At 43.6% G+C, this 21,430-nt stretch overlaps 1 protein-coding gene across 5 annotated transcripts; it reads right to left on the bottom strand.

The window, feature by feature from the left end:
* Positions 1-5,416: 5,416 nt before the first annotated feature.
* On the bottom strand, positions 5,417-19,973 carry MRPL1 (mitochondrial ribosomal protein L1). 5 transcript variants are annotated; one of them, XR_008466839.1, is made up of 10 exons: positions 19,484-19,970; positions 19,217-19,328; positions 17,818-18,061; positions 16,650-16,733; positions 15,025-15,096; positions 14,684-14,795; positions 13,338-13,438; positions 7,735-7,816; positions 7,314-7,583; positions 5,780-5,860 (listed from the first exon to the last, which is right to left on the bottom strand). XR_008466839.1 is itself a non-coding variant. In XM_054204302.1 (9 exons), exons 1-9 carry the CDS (start codon positions 19,515-19,517, stop codon positions 5,688-5,690), a joined length of 1,014 nt encoding a protein of 337 aa, XP_054060277.1. In that variant the 5' UTR covers positions 19,518-19,951; the 3' UTR covers positions 5,417-5,687. The 5 variants fall into 5 exon arrangements, 3 of the variants coding, with proteins under 3 accessions (XP_054060277.1, XP_054060279.1, XP_054060278.1); XR_008466840.1 differs by lacking the exons at positions 5,780-5,860; positions 7,314-7,583 and adding exons at positions 8,643-8,868; positions 9,719-10,026 and having other exon boundaries at positions 19,484-19,973; XM_054204302.1 differs by lacking the exon at positions 7,314-7,583 and having other exon boundaries at positions 5,417-5,860; positions 19,484-19,951.
* Positions 19,974-21,430: the final 1,457 nt, after the last annotated feature.

Here is a 21,430-nt window from a genome sequence, read left to right as displayed (position 1 = left end):
TCACTCCGACAACTGCCTCTTCATGTAGCTGTGGGATGAAGCCTCTCTAGTCACCTGCAAGCTGAGGCACTGACAGAAACAACCACTTGTAAAATAACAATATTTATCCCCAACAATATTTTTAGTCAGTATTAACAGCTTTTTTTTCCCCCGCCGGCCTATTTAAGTCAATGCAAGTTCTACCACACGGACAGAGTTTAGGCTACAGCATTAGCTTCACCCGAAGTTTGGAGGCTGACAATACCAGTGGTACCGCAGAATACGAATGCAATCATTCATAACGCCTGTCTCAGCATTTGGGAACATCTTACCCCTTGTAGGCCCAATTAGATTTTTAAACAAACTTCCTCAGTGACATTGCCTGGCTGGGTGTTGTGCTTAGCCCAGCATTTTTACATACTTCAAATGAAGCGCTCGGCCCGACGTCTTAGACCAGCCTGACTTTCAGAGCAGAGGCAGACACGCAGCACGACTTGGCAGCTCTGTCCCTGGGAAATTAGAATCGGTGTCTATACCCGACAAGTTAAATTCAGGAGGCGTACAAGGCTGATTTTACTTGACGTTTCCAAGACTATGCTCAGCCACAACACAGCAGAACCGCAACGGTGGGACTAGGGCTAATTCCAACCGCCAGCACCCTGGAAAACCCCCAGGGGGTATGGAGAGGCGAGTCTTCCCTGCATCAGTTTTGAACACGGCATTTGTAACATCCCTGTCCTGCTCTTCGAACTTTACCTCCATGCCGTAATTTACGGCAAAAGCCCCGTGAACTCAGTTTGACCTGTAGAGAATCAAAAGTTTTTTGGAGTGCAACTAATTCCCGTCCAAGTCTAGGTTTAGGCTGAGTGTCAGCCTAAACCCTTCATTCCCCGCAACTGCGTGCATGCCTCTATGGCAATTTCTTCCTTGTTTGGGCAAATGTTTCTGTAAGCACTAACTGTGAATCCCAGTTTATTGTCTGCTTCTCCCTTAGTTAAACTAACAGCACTTTCATATAAGACAATGTTAAAAGCAATCATACATCATCTGCATTACTAAATGGACTCCAGCACTCCCTTTTTTCCACGAGGAACCTCAGTGAACTTTTTCAATGCTCATAAATAGCGGGGATTCCGAGCCCCATACATCAACTCCTGCTTTCTTACCATCAGTGAGAGCACACTTTTTAGAGGCAAAGAGGCTGCGACCTCCAATGCCGTAACCCGATATTTCCCCAAGAAATATTTTTAGTTGAAATTAAACTGCCAAGCAAATTCAGCATAGCTTGGATTGTGCAGCTAAAAATTAGACAGGAGAAAACGAAGGGTAAACGCACTGAAAAACACAAAGCCCTTTGGGAGAGAACTGGGGCACAGCGATCGGCCTTCTTCACTTTTGTGGTATATTGGAAGACGGTCTCCTCCTTCCATCACCCTCCCAGGCATCTCCCCCTTCTTGCTGAGGGCCACGCGTGCACAGCAAGGTACCGTTTCTTAACGGGAGAGAAAATTTAGGAACTTGTCAGCTGCTCCACAGGCCCCAAGAGTACGTGCTCTCATGCCCAAGTATGTGCAAAGAGTTTGCCTAGAGTTCCTTTCCCTACGGAGTAACTTACTTGAAATAAATTTCCACTTACTGCATGGACTGGTTAATGCCTCATAACACATCCTCTCTCGCTTCACCACATATTTGGGTAACCAGGTCCTGAGCTACTGCCATTTTGCTTTTGATAGAAGATGTGTGCTCTCTTTACCTACCAAAGGAGTATTAAGCACTCGTTAACACAAACTCTGGTGAAAAGGGTGCCTCTTATTATACAGGACTTACAAGAACTTAACATTCAAGACAGGTAACCTATTTACGTACTGCTCTAACTCATCAGAAACAACTAAAGCATTACAACTCCACGCTTTGCAATGAGTACACTAGTATCAATTTCTAGAAGCCAGCGATGCCATTTTGGTTACGCTACTGTAATAATTAAACCGGTTTCCAAGGCGTACTGGCACAAGAACCACATGTACAATTCCCATTCCTCATGTTTTGGGACTAAGTTTATTCAAGGGGAATAATCTCATGTTGTCTTCCTCCCTTTCATCTCTCCCGCGCGCCGATCAAGCGTTTCAGGATTAAAAATCACAATGTACTCGACAGCTTGTATAACGCTATTTCAGTATTACACAGACCAGGAGCATTATTACTTTATCAATCAGTAGCATAGTAACACGTATTCAGAACCGCATGATTACACCTCAACAAATGCACCTGAAAATTTGCTAAGTTCATGAGCTACTTTTTTTGATCGCTTGAGTTCTAGAGGCTCAGATTTACAGTATTCCCATAGCATTCACATTTTCAGAGTACAGTTTTCTGTACCATTATTCCACACTCACCCATTATTCCACACTCACCCATTATTCCACACTCACCCATTATTCCACACTCACCGGCTTTGAAAGTACACCCAGCAGTCTGAGAGCTTACGATTTAAGTTCACCTGTATATTTACGCTTAAGCATCACTTCTTTAAAAAGCCACCCATCTTCAAAAGGGCAGGTCTACCTTTTTCCATAATGGTTAGTAAAGTCTTTGAAATAAGCCAAGAAAAAAAATAGAGAAGAGACCAAGAAACCTATGCAAATGATATCGTAACCCTTCCTTCTCTACACCAACAGGTAACTTAGCTTCGCATTGCTACTTTCGGGTCACAAACCAGCACATAACTACTGTAATATCCCATAATATTCCTTGTATGTGTAATTCACGAGTGATAAAAACACTCTTTGCTTTCACACAGGCAGAAAACATTATTTGCAGGGCGAAACAACGCTCCTGTAAAACAATATCCTACCTTTTGCTGAAATGCAGTGTTAATCAGCCACCTGTAATTGAATTGGGATGCGTGCGAGGTGAGAAAAGCACACCCCCATGGCCCCATCTTTCCCCTTCACGCAAGCACATGCATCCCCAGCACAAACCCCGGCTAGGAAAAGCTTACAGCGTTAAGTGATGTACTTGCAGAGGATGCTGTAACTCGGGCTAATGACGCCAGACATATTGCAGGTGAGGCACTTATGCAATATGATTAATTCTTTTTTTTTCCATCAGGGAAAAAAAACATCTAGGTAAAACTCGTCATAAGTAACCAAGCCTTTTGCGGCAGACTGATTAAGTTGCTACCCCATTCCATGTTGGCACAGACTAGACTTGCCAGTACACAACCATCAGTAATCAGTACAATCAATTATTTAGGGTACAGGGTGGAGGGGAAAAAACCCACAGATTTGAAACGCGCTAAAAAACCCTGTTTCTTCTCGATTACCTCGCCTCACCCATCTTCTGAAACTTGCCTGGTGCTCCAGACCAGAAATTAATAGACTAACTAATCAGTATTAGGGAGCTAAAAAAGTTTTACTCTGCAACTTGAACTTCTGCAGAACAGAAGGAGGAGGAAAAAAAACAACAAAAACCAAGACATTATCCATCCTAAAGACACAAGTTACTACCGTTACCAGCCTCCTCATCACCAATTCCTGATGTGAGATGTGGACCAAATGGGATGTTTAGGGCAGTTAACATCACCGAACATATCTGAGTATTTTTGCCAGTCACGTCAACTGTTCACATTGAAAAGCAACAGTTTTAAGTTTCTTCTTTCTACCAGGCATATGAGCACCGCCCACAGTAAAAAAATGCTTTTAGATGGCTACTCAAGCACATCGGGATTGCTGTTTTCACATACTACCTAGTAAGTTTACTGAAGTCCGTGTGAAACCTTCTTTTACCCCTAAGAGAATTTTCTGATCGAACTCTGAGCAGAGCACGTCACGTAATCAAAAATACAGCAGCGTGGTCTAACAGTAATCTGTCAAGCACCTTGTCCGACAGCTGCCCGGTGCTTCAGATGGGAGGTACAAGAATGTCTATGCAGACAGATATGGGTAACCTCTTTGAAAAATGAGCCCTGCCTCCAATAATAGGGATGAGTTAAAGCTGCAAACACAAACCACCCTTCCAGATTTGGATAAGTTCATCCCTTTTGGAACCATCTTACATTTTAGGGTGCAGTTGTAGTAACATATGTTTAGCAACAAAGTCCAAAAAAAAAAACCCAAACCACTAAGAAACCCTTTCCCTAACACCTCTACAGAAAGGAACAAGAATGCCACCTGCTGGAAACAATGTGGAAAAAACTGGGAAAGAAGTTCTGCAACAAAGCAAAACCCACCTATTTTTAAACAGTCAGTTAAAAGCTGCATGGATATTTATGCTGGTCTCCAGTTTATATTTAAGAACTATGCTGGAGGAAAACAAGGTAAGCAAAATAAAAAGTCACAGCAATTGCCACAGACTGAATTAAATCAGGCAGAACGGTAAGATTACATTACGAGCACGCTCGAGACTGGCTATTGCAAAAAAGGGTTGGTGCTTTGGTTTTAATCTGTTTGACCCACACCAACCAGCCCCCAAGAACAAAACGCTAACTGTGCAAGAAACGGAACCGTCGCCAAGCTGAGTTTTCTGGTGTGTTTAAGAGCTCAAACCCCAACAAGAGTTCAAATCATTTACTGGGAATCTACCACTAACGTCAAACTGTGCCATTGCCGAGAGAGACCTCTATTGCCATTAAAGAATCTTTACATTCAAGATTTTACGCCAAATCTAAGTGGTATGCATAGCTACTAAGAGTCAGAGGAACAAAGTTAAGCAGGTCGATAACCAAAGGTGGACCCCACAGCCTGCCCCCCCTACACCGTCAGAGGGGATGGGGAGCCTCCATCCAGCCGCTAGAAAATCAGTGTCTTCTAACCAGGTCTACAGAGCCCAGCGTACCTCCAAGACGACTAACTGGCCCAGGACCACAGCCCTACAGCTCCTAGCTACTCACTGCTCCCGTTACGTACGTGGTTTTCATCTCTGAGGGACATCGTATCAGTTATGTACAGATAAAATAGCATTATTTGAAAGACAAGGTGCATCACCACTCCTCTCACGGAAAGCATCTCATTTTTCTTCAGAATAACCTCACCCATTACAGTCTGTCACAAAGACTAACCTGCATTCAGAGGCTCAAAGTAGCAGAGCAGTAATCCTCTGTATATCCCTGCGGTATCTAGGCAGGCAGACTAAACGAAAAGAGAGTGAGATATCACAGGCATCATGCAGACGTTACTCCCACCAACTCAAAAAGACCACCATCTCGGACTGTGCAGAAAAATGGAATAGTAAACAAAAACTAGTTTCTTTCATTCGCGATTTACACAGCGGCCGTATTGCCACAAGTAGCTGCATTAGTTGCTCTGGGGGAGACCGAGTCAAGACAACAAAGGCATTGAAGATTCTGCAATTCCCAGAGTAAAAAACCCAGCATTACGGATATAACATGTGCTAGCTTTTCGGCTGCAACTGTGGAAATTGGATGGCAATACTTCAGAAGTCATAGAAATACTTTTATTAAAATACGAACTATAACGTGCAAAGAAAAAAAAAAACCACACACAAAGTAGGGAGCTTTCAGCTACCAAGAGAAGGAATTTAAAATGTCTTCGGTTTTGACAACGGACTTCTGTTTGTGACAATGTTTCTTGTTACACAGAATTTACAAGTGAAATTCACAAGTTAGATTTATTTTTTTCTTTTCATGAAGTATGATTTCAATTACACCATTTGCTTTCCAAGCTTGATCATCAGGTCTACAAGGAGAGACATCAGGTACTAACAGGTTCTTGGACACGTTTTTCTTCATCTTCTGCAGGCTCCTCTTCATCTTCTACATTTTTTTCTCCTTCTGCCTTCTCCACCTGAGGTAGAAGTCCATCAAGGTTCAATAGCAAACCTTCACTGGTTGAAGATCTAATAACCAACTTCTGCACAAAAGGACCTGGAAAACAAAGAACACCGCACCGCCAATTCGGTCACTCTACTTTTCGTGTCTCCAGGTTGATTTATCTTAGTATTAATCCACACTGTGTCAAGGAGGCGACCAGAATCAGAATTACACCTGTAGACACATCCCTTTAGTACAGAGAGTTTAACCTCCACCCTGGCAGCTTGGGTTCAAAATGCGATTCCCACTCAGGCACTGTAACAGATACTAACTTAACGGCTACCTTATTCCTTTGGTACCTCGCGCTTGGCATCACTGGTGCCCCTGGGCCTTAGAACATACAAGTAAAGCTTCACACACACACACACTCCTCCAAAAAAACAAGACACAGGCAAACTCACTTTGGGAAGTAATCTTGATTGGCAAGATATGGGGGGGTGGGGAAGTTTGCCGATTACCCAAATATTCCTACATGACTCAGAGCACAAAAGAAACCATTGCTAATTCAGGATCCCACCATGAAACGCTGTGGGAACATTTTGACAATAACTACTACAGAAATAGTCCGATTTTTTTAGGGAAGATGAAATCGATCTACATTACACTTTGAGAACATTTGCCTGGTGGTATTTTTAGTCTGGCATTAGATCAAGTGACTTGGCAGAGGAATGCTGTTTTAGTGATAACCGCATAGCTGCACGAAGACGTGCTAGTACACATGGAAAGTGTGAAAGGAACAGATATCTATAACTAGTTGGTCTAAGGGACTGATAGCTAGCAAGCGTATCTAGACTCCACTGTTGTAAAGCTATATTAACTATCAAGTTTGCTTCCTACAAACAGGAAATATTTTTAATTGAGCCAGTAAAAGACCCACCACAAGAATCAAGCTTGATATCACAAAATCAGTAGAAGCGTTAAGACCAGAAGAGGTTACCCTTACTTAACGAGGTTGGTGTAGTTCACATATAAACTCATTGAGGACAGAAATACCATCACTTTCTGCTTCTATTTACTCATATTTCAAGTCAACCGACCCCTTACACTTTTTATTTGGGCTGAAATGCTTCTAGAGGCATGTGTCCTTGGCTTTTTGCAGCCTGTTCTCCGTACAGTAGTTAACTGCATCACTGGAAGAGATGCAAGATGATTCTTTATGCAGATGTTAAGCCAACATGAATATAAAAAGTTGTTTTCTTAACTTAAACGAGGCTATTCTTCCATAAAATTATGTTCATATATCACCGTTCCACTCCAGTAAAGCAGACGACATTTGTTTCAAGTTTACTTCATTACAACAAAGAGCAGATAGTGCGTTAGTTGTTCACACTCTGTGAGCACAACCCACAGGAACACCACCCAGAATTCACACCTTCGCTCTTTTGTACCCTGATCCTTTCATCAAGTAATAAAAATTTAAAAAAAAAAAAAAGATCAACACATTTTCCCTTGTAGCAGCAGAAATTTTAAAACTGTCTTGGTTACAGAAAAGAAAATGGTGGTATACCTTCAAACAGGGTAGCTAACATCAGGCTAGATGTTAACTGAAGCACGGGTTTTACCGAAGGCAACTGCAGGTGGATTCTGGGTTCAGATTTTTTGCATTGAGCCACAACAGCGTCACGTCAGTGGGGTAAAACCAACGCACACGGACGCTGAAGGCCCCATTTCTCACCAGGGTTTCCTTCTCTGGCTTTAATCCATTTCAGCATCAAGCCTGCAAACTTAGTTTTGTACATCATCTCACTTCTTTCCTCACACAGACACTGAGGCAGTGCTGCGGTGCAATGAGAGTTCATTTAAATGAGAGCACATGCTATTCGTGCAAAAGCAGCAAGGTGATTTAACGACAACCCAGCGAAGACCGCTCATTTCTTAACTTTGTTTGCTCTAACTTCAACTGCCACATCAGAATAACAACTACTTACCCTGAGTCGATGGCTTGAACGTGCAGATATCCTGGATAACTGCTTTTAGATTGGCAACTATCTGCTCAGTAGGCATATCCAGCTGAAAAAGGATAATGCGAAGTTAGCCACGGTGATACTTAAAGCCTGGATTAATAAATCTGAAAGCACTGGGTACATACTTATTCTACATTTGGAGAGATTTTGTTTCTCTGTGTTCCCTGTTAAGGAGTTACAAATCCCATTAACAGCCTTATCCAAATGACTCAGAAGAAAAAAACCTATTTTATACGTGGTTATACGCTCATCATTATTCTCCATGTTTCTACTCGTGACATAAAATTCCCATGGCTCTGCAACAACATGTTGCCTTGAAGAGGCAAAAAGTCTTAAAAAAAACCACCCTACTATATATGTACAAGGTGTTTTTTTTCAAAAATCATATTCAAATAAAGTAATTGAGGAAAGAAGCTTCAAGAAGTAGATATCAAAGACCACAAGACAGATCAAGTCAAAAAACACAAGCATCTAAAATTGAAGATATTAAGAACTTCAGCAGAACCAAATCAAGCATTTAAAAATTATAAAGTTCCTTCCCCTTTTCCTTCCCACTTTAACATATTACACAGAATTTCTACTGTTTCATAGAAATGCTTCCATAACGTACATGGAAGCATTGAGCTCTAAACACATACCAGTTCTGGATCTACTATTTTTACACACCCTGGTTCCTGTCCATGACATTTTTGACCTTCCAGCAAAAACCGTGGGCTGCTGGCTCCTCATTCTGCCCAATGTCCTCATCGAACAGAGCACTCAAGCACACCTCACTTCAGACACATAGGTGATCCTCACTGGACCAATCAACTTGTAAGTGAACATCGTTGCCAAAAAATTAATACCTCCATCTTCCATCCTACACCGATTACCTTAAACCACGACCGCCATTCATCTCTTCGAGAACGCGCAACTCCTGATCGAGAGACGTGTCAACCTGAAAACCCCCTCAAGTCAAAGCCAGGACTGACCGATCTCTCAGCTTCTGCAGAGCTCAACGTGCATTTCTCAGAACTTAACGTTCGGCTGCTGTAATGCCCTGCTATGCTTTATTTAATGTGTTGTCTGGTCTCACCCATACCATCCGCCTGTCTCCATCTGGATGAAAAATCAAGTTATTTTTCTCGAGGTTTCAGCTATGGAATTAAGAAAAAATCATAGCATTTATTCTCACAGGATCAACTCTGTTTCAGGGGAGCGTACAGGCATCGCTGGGCTCTCTTCCTCTCTGCCACCTCCCAAGGTAGCATGAGCGTATTTTATTAATATCTCACTTCTCTGTAAATGTATGCGTTACTTTGCAACAGAAATACTGTTATACTTGACTGCTCTCCTCCCAGATCTGGCCCATTAATCTCTCTCTATGCTCTTCTGGCAGACTTACAGTCCAAATGCTGTTCCTCTGTTACACAGGCCAGAACACATTTGTCTTTATCATTGTTATGTGGATTGCAACGTGCTTAATCATTCATAAATTTACAGACGTAACAATCTGTTTGTTAACGCTGAGCATTCCACTCTGCTGGCAGACTCACCACGGTGTATCGAATTCAAAATAAAGGAATACTCAGAACCGTTTAAACGAAACAATTCATTGGTAATAACTAATCAGAAACTACACTTCAAACGGAAGCTCAAAGAGTGTTTGCTCCCAGACCTTACACGAAGTTCAGGTCTTAAGCAAACCTTCAGTTGTACCGTTTGAGTAAGCTACTTGGCATTCGTCACCTGTAACTAAGTCTAGAAGCATTCAGAAGCGACAAAATTTGCAAGTTGCTCTAAACGAGTTACACGTCTCTTAAGGATTTAGAAGTACAACACATTATGAGACAAGACGCAAAATACAAAGACATGAGTTAATACTCTGTGTTTGTTAAGACAGGAAAATAGGACAGAGTGACTTGCATTCTGTCAGACAACACCACGCATCCCAAGAGATCACACACACCGTAATTTCCTTGAGAGGCTGACAGCTCCCTAATGAAGACAGGTAACGCTCAGAGGGTTCCAAGTATTTCAAAATAGCTTCCACATCCAACTAAATATTCCAGCTTCCAAATAAGTATTCCACAGTAACTCCTTGGGTACACAGAGTCACTGTGTGTCAGCACTTAGATATTTAATTCAAACCTTCACCAAACTGACAAAAGCACTCTGGACCAGGTCTTCAAGGCTGTGCAAGCTACTCTGTTCAGATCGATCGCAGTCAGAGCTAAATATCTTTAAGTCCTGAGCCTTCCTGAAGAATAACCACGCCTGCGGAGGGAGCAACTGTAAGTCAATTTCTAGTCCACTTTGTATAAATACAATTCAACTACAAAGTACCTTTGAAAATGACAGTTCATACTACAATCAGAACACAGAAATCAAGTATTACCTATCTTACCATTTAAAGTTTAGGACGCTTCTCTGTAGAGCAGCATAAGGTGCTGTAAAAAGGCTCAAGGAAGTTATTTGTTCCTTTTTTATTATTATTATTTAATTAGGACATATGTTATATTTGTCTTTAAATGGGCCTCCCGCTAACTCTGCTGCTTAATGGGGAATTGCCTATTAATACTCAGCACTGCACAAGTTTGACCAAAACAGATGCCGTTTTAAAACTTGATTCATGAAGTCTCAATGCTTCTGATCTTCTAAGGGGATCTTTAGAAGACTGCAACTGGCTGAATATGAAAATGAACAAAAAAAAGATGCCCTGCTATTAAAACACTAGCTTTAACCACAGAACAGCTTTTCTAAACTGTACTTAAGAGAGTTCTATCAAGAGATCGTTCAGAGCGCTGAAACTGTACTGCAGACTTAACTACCAGGCAGTTCAAATATAACACACATGCAGAGAACGACAGTCGTGGCAGGGCAGAAACGCTTGGTAGAAGATGAGAAGTGACTAACACAAAATGATGAACGCTCTGCAAACCAAGATCATTGCCAGCTATTTAACTCAGTGCTTTAAGAATCGTAGGGCAGGAAAATAAAGCTAGAAACCAGCCAGTAAGAAAACCCACAAGTAGACGCAGCAAAGCTGTTCTTCACGGTAGAAGCAGTACGGAGTGTCTGCTTCGTGTGGGATAAAGTAGGTTCTGCAGAATGCCCCTTCTTTTTCAAGGGACACTCACACTCAGGCCTTCAATCCCCTTAACACTCGAGGAAGGTAGATGCTACTTCTAGTGCAAACCGGCATTTCTGTTTCCTGCCTCAAACCTCATTTCCACGCACCTCTACGTTCTGGTTACCAAGTTTGAGATCCCTGTTTCAGCACACCTCTCTCCATACGTCTAACCCTGTGAACAAAACAGTGTTCCAGAGCTATCCTCTGCACATAGCTTGATACTGAAGGAGATATCCCGAGCGTCCTCATTTGTCTCCCTTCTGCTTTTAAGCTCCATGTCTTAAAATAACATTTTATGTTCTCAGTTTCACAGCTTCAGACCTACTAATTAAACTTAACCGCTGCCAACTTTTGGGCTTTTCAAAAGACATCTCAATTACTACTAAGAAAACACCACTGGGGCTGCACAGTTATGTGTGAGCGCAGCATTAGATCAAGCCGCTGGCCATAATCGAACTAACAGGCAACGTGAGACAGCGGCACGCCAGGGAAAACATCACTTTGAGAAACACCAGCTTGGCAGACTCCCAGCAACATCTACACTACTGTTTGGAACACAACAATAGATCTCCATCCTTCTGTGTAATTCGTAAATTATTATTTTCTCAATGACAAGATTTAAACTTAAAAAGCTCTTGATTTAGTGGTGAGCAGATACGCAGAACCACTCAAGGCTCTCGCAGCCTCGCCTGCGCTCGATTTCCTTCCAGCGCCGCCACGCAAACAGTGAGAAAATTAGGTCAGGTAAAGGATAGTAGCTAGAGAGGGCGGAGACATTTTTACGCTAGCCATAACCAACTGAGTCACCCTGCTGCACACAACTCAACACACAACACCGCGACAGAGCATGTCACACGCTGCGCGCAGTGTTAAGAGTCACCTCTGCCACGTAGCTGACATTAACTTAGCAGATGAGAACCCTCTCCGTAAGCAAACCCTCATCGGACTGTTTCTGATCCAAGATGAAGAGCTCATTCACAAGAACCTCTTGTTTACTTGTACAGAGCGACATCTCCGGCTGCACCGAATCTTCTCAAGCGCCACAAAACGGCAGGGCTGAGCTGCCTCAGACACAGAGCCTAAGGTCATCTTTAACACCACCATCTTACACCAGTAACAGGACGCGGTTTTAACTTTTCGCCGCAGCTGCGGGACGCTACGCTAAGCAGAACCAGCTGCAATTGTACCGAATACTGTCAAGACATCAGAGTTCCTCATTCACCTTTATTAAAAACATGATTTTTCTTCTTTACTAAACAAGAAGAAACTTTACAGTAAGTTTAAACTGCAAGTATTTTTAGCCTGATCTACAGGCTAATGATTAAAATTTAAGCAGTCCAAAGCAAAATTAAAGAACACCGTCACAACACTTGAAACCAAGACTCATCTATGGATTTGAAGCATTTCACACAGCCCATTAAACTTACAAAGAGCTAAAGGTACTTCCTGTCCATATCCAAGTGTAATATGTAACATGCTTTCGCAGAACAGTCCCAAGAACCTCAGTTTTGAGTATCATATAGACAAGAAAGGCCTTGAAATTCACACGTACAACTCAGAGCAGCTAGCCTGAACTAATAAACTCGCTTATCTCTAACAGCGCCAGACAAAACTTCGGGGTTAGATATCCCGTACGCTTCTTTTCTGTACCACCATCGGTTAAACTAAGAGTTAGGCAGGATTATAAAAAAGACAGAAAGAAAACAAAAAACACAGTTTGGAGCAAGGAAAATAAATAAATGAAAGAAAACATTAAGGAAAACATACTAATGGCCTGGAAGAAAAAGAGAAAAAATACTCTTATATAACCCAATTTCTTACACGACAGCAAAGCACACATTAATTTTATATCTCAGATGTAACGCAAACAGTTCTTGCTTTTTGCTCCGGTGCAGAGCAAAAGTTATCCAAATTAAATGAGTCTTTAATTATTAGGTTAAACCAAACACTTCTTGATCCACCTGTGCGCATTGACCATGGACTTACAACCCACCGTTTATTTACTTTATAAAAAAAAAATTATCAAATAAGCTTTATTTTACCCACAGAAAAGCCATGGGGAAGGCAGGAGGAACAGGAAGCCTACGTTAACATGTCACCTCACAAGGACATTATTAGGCATAGTACCTTTTTCATTCTATTTTGTTCATTATTACAATTCCTTGCCAAAACAAGGATGCCCATTCTCAGCATCCTTAACTTCCTAGCATCGGGTATGCCTTGCTCTCAGTTTTTGTGGAGCCATCTCCTATGATCACACATTAACAACGTACAGGGCTCGCATCAGCTGAAGATGTCACACAACAAAGACTTCCATTTACTTCACGGGTCAGTTAAAGAACATAGGTAAAAATCTTGGGAAGACACAGATTAAAACCATGTTTTTCTCCCTGTTTTATTACTAACTTTAGTTCTGCGCAGTACAGAAACACTAAGAAGTGTATATACAACTTACTCTTGCTATTCTTGTCTTGATTACACGCTCGTCTTCTACCATATACTCAAGACCTTCTCTGAATAGTTGCAGCATTTTGGGAATATCATGGCCCAGGGAATCTAATTTCAAAAAAAAAAAAAGCAAAAAAGTCATCTGAGTAATTCTTATTAGCGGGGCTAAGCGTGATATTAATAAAGAATTCAATCTTTCAATGAAGGCAGTTAAACTCCAATCAAAAATGCAGTTTCACGGAGAAGATAAGACAACACATACTATCTAAATTGCATCTATCTTCCCTCCTTCCTCATTAATGAGCAGCCACGAACAGCGTCGGCTTCACTTCAAATAAAGAACCTATTTATGTATATACAAAACAAAGCTTTATTACCTAATGCAATTAAAGTAGTGTGAAAGACCAAAACCTACTGAGTTAGGTTTAGAACAAGCCTCAAGTCTTCCTTGCCAAATCCAGCCATTCCCACAAGTCAAGACGTTGTTTCTTATCTCAGCTGCAAGGGCGACTTTGACAGATTTACACCATCACTCAATTGCTTCAAATAGAAGTATTACTTCTCCTACACATCTTTTGATGGCTCCAAGAGAAATCAGCTCTGGAGACGCTACAAACCAAGTTCTTAACGGCATAATATAGCTTTCATTTGCTCCAAGAAGTATTTGGAGTAGTCTCTGGTGCAGTGTTTTGGACAGGTTAATAGGTTTGTCTCAACCTAAAAACACTGCCTGCAGCTTGTAAGGCATTTAGACTGCTGGGTCAGGGAAGGAAGAGATACAGTTCAAGCCTCAGTGCTTTCACACAGCTGGCATAGGATCCGTGTCTGAAAAACAGGTTGGTTTTTTTTTTTCCCATACTTGAAATAGACCCCTGACACATAGCTAAAATAAATTAAGTCAGCGAGGGAGGATAAAAGCATTGAGGGACCGATGTGTCTGTTGTTGAGCAGTAATGAACAGGCAGAAGGAGCAGTAGCAGTCACGAAGCCAATATCCAGACAACTGCACAACCGTTCGACAGCGCAACTATCAATGAATATGTTTTTTTCAAGTTGTTTCTGTTTTACTGTGTAACTTCAGAATACTATCATGGTTCATCAGGAACTAACAAGCACAGGGGCAACAAGGAGGCAAAGTTATCTTGATTCTAATCCCACATCTTCCTGGTGTAGGAGGAAAACACAGTTCTAGGTTCCTAAAACTACCCTTATCTGAGACAAAACAAGCGGTTCAGTCACATACAGTCTCATATTCAATGTCATTACACATTCTCATCAAAAAAGTTTCAGTGTCACCTCTAGAGTTAAATCTTGTTCAGTACTTGAGATTCATAAGAAAGAATCGATTCTTACTTCTTTTTGTACTTGGGTATTTTCGTCTTAGTTTGTTCCTTAATGGTATTAGCTTAGGCATTATTGCAGGAACAGCTACATAGAAGTCCACTTGGATTTCATCTTCCAAAATCTATAATAAAAACAATTAAATATATTAAGGAATACAATAAATGACCTCGGTACACAAGCTGACCTACAAGCATGTCTGAGCCCAGAAACCCATCTCTCACCCTTCATACGGGTTGTTAACTTCAAGCTAGAGTTTACTGGACATGAGGTTTCTTGCTCCCCACCAGTCACTGTTTAAGTTAGGAGAACTATGTGATTCTCAAAAAAAAAAAAAAAAGAAAAAGAAATACCCATTTGATTAATTCAACTCCTCCCACAATGGCAGCTCCATTCTCCCGAGCTATTTCAGCTTCTTGCTCATTCTGTTGAGAGAAAAAACACAAATTTAGTAACATCTGTACTGCTAATTAGTTTGTATCAATGGCACTGGATCAGTGATTTATCTTGAATAACTGGGTATAACAACAGGCTATTTACAGGTTAAGAAAGAAAAAATGGTTTAAGGCCATCAAAGACCAAAAATATCTAATGCTGGTGATATAATATAGAAGCAGCAATTCCACTTCACGCCAGATCCCGATAAGAAGCAATAGTCAAGCCTTTAGTCAACTTCTACTGGAGACGAAGGAGAAAAGCCCATTGCATTTGCTGAGGAGCTCTATCAAAAGCTCTTCTTCTCCCACTTCCATGCCCTGGAAACTACAACCAACCAACCACTGGATGGAGCCAACATCTTACTCTAAGCTTTGAGAAAAGCACAAAACATGTTACTATAACCCACTGTAAAATAAGGCTATTCGACCGATGAAACTCCTATTAAACTTTGGCTTCAAACTTCATTTTGAAGTTAACCCCATCTGTCCTCCGCAAGGTTCCGCTTTTAATAGTCTGAAATATGGAAAGGTAAAAGGCATCAGTTCTGTAAAAACTTTGGCCCGAACTTTTGATACAAGCAGATATTCGTGACTCAAAGCCAGAATCAACTTTTCCTCACAAGAATAAACTGAATAGCTCCACCCCTCCATCCAAAAGCACTCGCAAGCTTTTCAGTCGCTCAGTCTTTTTCCACATACACACCTTCAAAAGGCATGGCATCTATTATCACACACAAACTCGAGTGAAGAAAGTTTGAGGTGCAGCACCAAAGACCCTGGCGTGCTCGGGTGTTTTGTCAGCCCTCCGTTCTATAGGAGTATTCTCATCTTGTAGCTCAGGTAGAGAGTTTCACAAAAACTGAGCCCAAACGGCAGTCAACTAGATCTGTGACGGTTCTCTAGGATAATCTCATACACATATTTGTACGTCCGTTCTCTTTGAATGATTGGCTAGCAAAGGACAGCAGCAGAGGCTGAAACTAGTCTCATGCAGATGCTACAACCGCTCTACACACCATTTCACAAACTACTAGGGGAGCAAAGGGTTTGGGGCAGAGGGCTGCTAAATTGTTCAGGGTTTTTAAGCAGAAGGTACTTTCCTCTCCTCTCCCAAAGGCATCCTGTTATAGCACAAGTTACTGTGAATAACACCCTCTTCCAATCCACACTTCCTACTAAGGCTTAAGACAGCAGGGTTGGACACAGCCGCTACGCCAAACCATCTGCCTGTACAACAAAAAGGTGACAAAGGTTTTACTCTAAGTGATCTTTAAACATCTCTGCCTTAGTCACATCTATGCAGATGTTTACTCCCGAAGTGACCTGCCAGAATAATCTACATATACGTAAAACTATCAAGACGAAGGAAATCCTGTAAGATGCTTGTTAATACATTAAGACGCTGCTGAAAATGAATCGTAGACAGGCTGAAGAGTTCTGTAAAGCATGCGCAGAGGGTATAAAAGGTGTAGTACTTGCATGGGAACTAGTTGCAACAGCATACGTAACATGCCTAAAGCAAATAATTCAGGCTTACCCACCTCTGTGAAAACCAAGACCTTATTCGTTTCATCTGTAAAACGATATGGAAGAAGAACATTGCTTGCAAATGGATCCACTTTTTTCTATAAAGAAAGAAAAATATTAAACCAAACAAAAAAAAAAAAGGGCTTAAGGGCAAGTTATACAGTCACATGGAGTGGGTGCCCTACATAGCAATCTATCTTACAATTTCCTTGCACCGAGGCCATAACAAACAAGCACGATGCAGAAGTTTGGACTGCTTTTTAATGTCTGGTATATCCTCAGACTTAAGAGACGTGAATTAATTATGCTGGAGTTTGCCCAAGAGAAAAAGGCTGGGATTAGCAACTCCAGTGTAGAATCGCTACCAGGCTCAGGTGCAGTCAATAACGAACTGTGCTGTAGTTGCAGCTTATCTAAGTGATATTTCTGATGCAATGGCCAATGGAAAGCATCGGCAAGGAATGTGTCTCTCACCAAGCCTCACGAATACCACACAGCCTCCCAAAGCAGGTGCAAGAGCTCTGCATTTCCGTAAGCATCAGCTTATTTTCTAGCCCTACAGGACCCCCGGTTTACCAAAGGGATATTTAGTTACGCATGCAAAGAAATCAACACTCAAGTGGCCTAAATGTTTTCTACTTATGGGGGAAGCAGAAGGAGTTTTAGGGAAAGACTGAACTGGGCTAGACACCTTTAAATCAAAAATGTCATAGGCAAACAAGCGATACCATACTTTCAAGGAACATTATTAAAAAAATAATTCAAAACAACGTGAAGGACAGAGGAGGGAAGAAGCTTGTCTTCACATTTCTCCCGGTCAACAATCATCCCAGAACAAAACACACACACGATTTTGGTAACGCATCTTTTAATGGAAAACACGAAAAGATGTAAGGCTTAGTTTGATCGGTTCTGTCCGGACATGAATTTTAGTCACATAATTGCCTATTTTCCAAATTCTCAACTGTGCTATCTTCAGCTCAGGAATGTGAAGGATGTTTAATAATTATACATGTATAAAGGCACAAAGCCACCTGCAAAAGCACACGTTATTCTGCCAATCAGAGAAGCTGCAAGAGGCAGCCAAGAAGGCCGACAGCAGCATCTGCTCTGTGCTTAAAATACAGCCTTCCCACATTAAAAAGAAACAAGTATCAAAATCTGTATACGCTTCCAACCTACCTTTTTCTGTAGCGCCATATCTAGGAATACGTTAATATAGACATACTGTTTGGGGTGAGTGAAGTCCAGTTCCTGAAATTTCTTTAGCATACCCACAGCCTTTTCCACATCATAGGAGGGCCGCTCATAATACCACGTTAAGTATACATCATCCACAGGCTTGCTCATCAGCGGCCACCTCCTAGTCGCTGGTTTCTTTTTTGTTTCTTCCTGCTTGGTCTTTTGTGAACCTTTTTTTGCAGTTCTAAGACAAACAAAAAACAGTGTTAGATCATCAAATGAAAAGTTTGGCACATGTTCCAAAACAAAAAAGTAAATATTGACATGTGTTACTTATTAAGTAACAACCAGTTAACAAGAAATGTTCTACACAAAGATGAACAGCATCTCTAAAGTCATACCAGTTACTTGCCTCAGATGGCCAAGACAAAAATCAAACACTCTGAAGGCAATTAAGCTTCTCAAACAACATAGCCACATTTATGCATCATGGAACCAAATTAATGGCCTCCTACCATATCAAAACAACACCAGTTTGAGATAACACACTTTTACACGTCTTGCCTTCGCGCAAGCTGGCAGCGGGCACTGTGCCTAAGCTGCTTCTAAATACAAGCAAATGCCATACGCCTTTTCCTGGTTATCAGAAGGACCCACGCCTGCAGAGTTTCTCTTCTTCTTACCATGGATCATGGCAGTCCCACCTTTCAAAAAAGGTTTCTCCTCCCTTTCCTGTATCATTTTGCATGCAGTTAACAAACGCTAGCCCCAATCCTTATTCTCCCACCTATTTTCAAAGGCTCGCAAATGAAAGAAAAAAAATATTAAAATAATAGCTAAATACTCCATTTCTCTGGTAACTATGGTGAAAGGGTCTGCAACGCTTCAGAACGCTTGCTGTACAGCACGCTTCGCTGTTTTGTACACAGAGGTCCGTTTTACTTCTCCCGCTTACGCCGTAATATTAAAGAGATGACAAATTAAACAATAAAAAGCAACCTGAAACAAGAAAAGGAACTGTGTGAAACCAATTCCATAAGCTCACCAGCATTCAGGCTGATAATGCACCTTCAGCTGTAATCCAGCCATACCCTCTAAAAGCACACACCAGAAATATCAAGTAAAACCTTCCCCATAACCATTGCGTTCATTATTACTAGAGTAAGCCACAGCAAGAGAAAACACTCCCTGCAAGTCCAGCTTAAACTTTTCTCTCGCCAGGCTGTTTCATAAGGAGCTAACAACTTGCAGAATGCCGCCAAGGCCAGCTCGGCTGGTAAAACGACACTGCAGACACCAAAAACATCACACATCCCCCCCAGCGCTTCCAGAACACCCTGACATTTATAAACACCCAACGGCCGAGAGAGATGCTTCGAAGGGGAGGGAAGGGACTCACTTGGCTGCGGCTGCGTACGGCCGGCCGGGCGGCGCGGCGCTCACCACGGCGGGGGCGGCGGCCAGGCGCTGGTCGAGCCCGGGGAAAACCCATCCGCGACGCGGGGCCAGCGCTACGAGAGAAAAGCAAACACCGCCTCAAACAGACGCCCGGGCCTCCTTCGCTTCGCCTTCCGCCCGCCACCCCTGCCCGGACAGACCCCACCGCCCCCCTTCCCCACCACGAAGGGAAAGGCCGACAGTGAGAGAGACGCTGGAGCTCCTTCACCTCTCCACAGGCAGCGTCCCACGGGCGCCGCCATCTTGCGGAGCCGCGCGGTGCAGCGCGGGAAGCTTCCGGCGGCGGCCGGAAGTGCCGCCCGGGGTCCCGGGTCCTCCGTTCCCCCCCTCCGCTGCTGCCGGTGCCCGCTGAGGGGGTTATTGCCGGGGCCGGATTAAAAACCTCCAGATCGGGTCTGAACCGGCCTGGAAGGCGACCTCGGATAAAACTGATACACACAGACACGCCCCCGGAAGGGGTCAGGAGGCTGGGCCTGCCTCACAGAGACCAAACATGGCGGCCGGCGCCTCCTGCGGGCGGCCGGAGCTGCCATCCCTCAGAAACCGGCCCCTTTCCGCCGCAAAAAAAAAAACCATCTGCGTGGGTTAACGCTGGCCGTTTCACTCTGGACGTTTTTTGCTGCGAATCCCAAGTAATTCAATAAAGAGATTTTCCGTCTGCCATCACTCTTGTTCCCTCGCAAATGGGTTAGGAAAAGATGGGCCGGGTCTACAAACCTCCTCGTGGAGCAGCGTCCACCTATGAGGGCTTTGTTTAGCGGGGTCCTAAGCTGTTCAGATATACGCTGTGAACTAGAACTCTTGAACTAGAATTGTTATTTTTAAATCGGATGTGTGTGCATGTGTAAAACGAGCGGTAACGCGAGCGATACGGGTCGGTCCGATGTAACTATACGCTCAGCGTCCTGGGAAAGGATCAAGATGGGGAGGCGTGAGGGTGACGGGGAAAAAAAAAAACCAAAACAAAACCCTCTCCTCGGTTCAAAAAGTCTCAGTGAGGAGTGAAAAAGCGTGAATTTAAATCACAGAGGCAAGAGCGGGTTTGGGGAAGGCCGCCTTTTCGGGTGGGCACGAGGCGCGTGTGTCTCCCATAGCGGAGGCAATTTCACACAAGACTCACCCCGTGGCTCCGTTTAAACGGTCATCAGGTAACGAGCTGCATCCTTTATGGTCGCCCTCCGTCACTCCTCGGTCCCTTGGGAGGCTCCGGCTCGTCACGCGCAGGGTCGCTGCTGTGGATTTTGGCCCTGGGAGGGAAACACGGACTCACGGTTAACGTGCAGCCGTTCCCCGTGACTCGAAACCTGCTCCCAAGCCCCCCCGCCTCTATTGCAGGGGCTCCGTCTGCACTTCCCGCTCTCGGAGCATAAAATGAGCTTTTTTGGTCCAGCACGAGCCTGGGCAGAAACCAGGTTGGAATAAAAAGCTCTTGGCCCTGATCTCGTCCCACCCTGTGCCCCCTCCGCCGCCTGCTGCTCCTGCAGACACCTCCCCACACCATTTTCCCACCCGGGCTGTCCCACAGGCCAGCGCGCAAAGACCCACGTCCCTCCCCGTCCCCGGCTGCTGCTTTTATTTTATTTTTCAACCCATCTTTCCCTCACGGTAGGCCCACGTTTCCTCCTCATCGACCGCGGAACGGGCCACCGACGGGATGTTGGTGCGCCTGAGAGAAGAGGGGGGGCTCTAACGCTGGAGCCACATTTACCTGCGCTTCCTCGCCCCAGCTGCCGGGAAGAGCATCCCCCGTCTCACGCGGGTCCGTACAACTGAAATTTGGGGCGCCGAAAAGGATTGCCCGGAAAAAAAGGGAGCCTGTGGAGAAACAAGCGGGACCGACACTTGAAGAGGAGACGCCTGCACCCTCAAAGAGGAGGTCTGGCCCTGCGGCCCCCCCGCCTTCGCCGGCGGCCGTTTCCCTCTCCCGCTCTCCCAACCCTCCTCACCTCCATAACCTGGGGGGTCAAGCAGCCCCCCCAAAGAAGCCTCCTCCAAACCCCAGCCACGTCCCCCCGGGGGGGGGAGGGGGGCCGATGACAACCGCCTCCTCGGCTCCCGCTCCGCAGAGCTGTCACCGACAAAATCATGAGGTAAAAATGGGGTGTCTTCCCCTCGTCGGGTGTTTCGGCGACCTGCCGGTGTCCCCCTCCCGGCT

The sequence above is a fragment of the Rissa tridactyla genome, chromosome 5, assembly GCF_028500815.1.
Source record: "Rissa tridactyla isolate bRisTri1 chromosome 5, bRisTri1.patW.cur.20221130, whole genome shotgun sequence".
NCBI lineage: Eukaryota > Metazoa > Chordata > Aves > Charadriiformes > Laridae > Rissa > Rissa tridactyla.
The sequence above is the reverse complement of the archived record's forward strand: the minus strand, read 5'-3'. Positions and strand labels throughout refer to the sequence as shown.

Excerpts from the sequence above, each read along its gene's own strand:
- MRPL1 (XM_054204302.1), bottom strand. The coding sequence starts at position 19,517 with ATGGCGGCGCCCGTGGGACGCTGCCTGTGGAGAG. Across the intron at positions 15,097-16,649 it reads AGGTCTTGGTTTTCACAGAG|AATGAGCAAGAAGCTGAAAT; the intron begins GTGGGTAAGCCT and ends TTCTCTCAACAG. Across the intron at positions 5,861-7,734 it reads GTTCAAGCCATCGACTCAGG|GTCCTTTTGTGCAGAAGTTG; the intron begins GTAAGTAGTTGT and ends TTTGTTTTCCAG.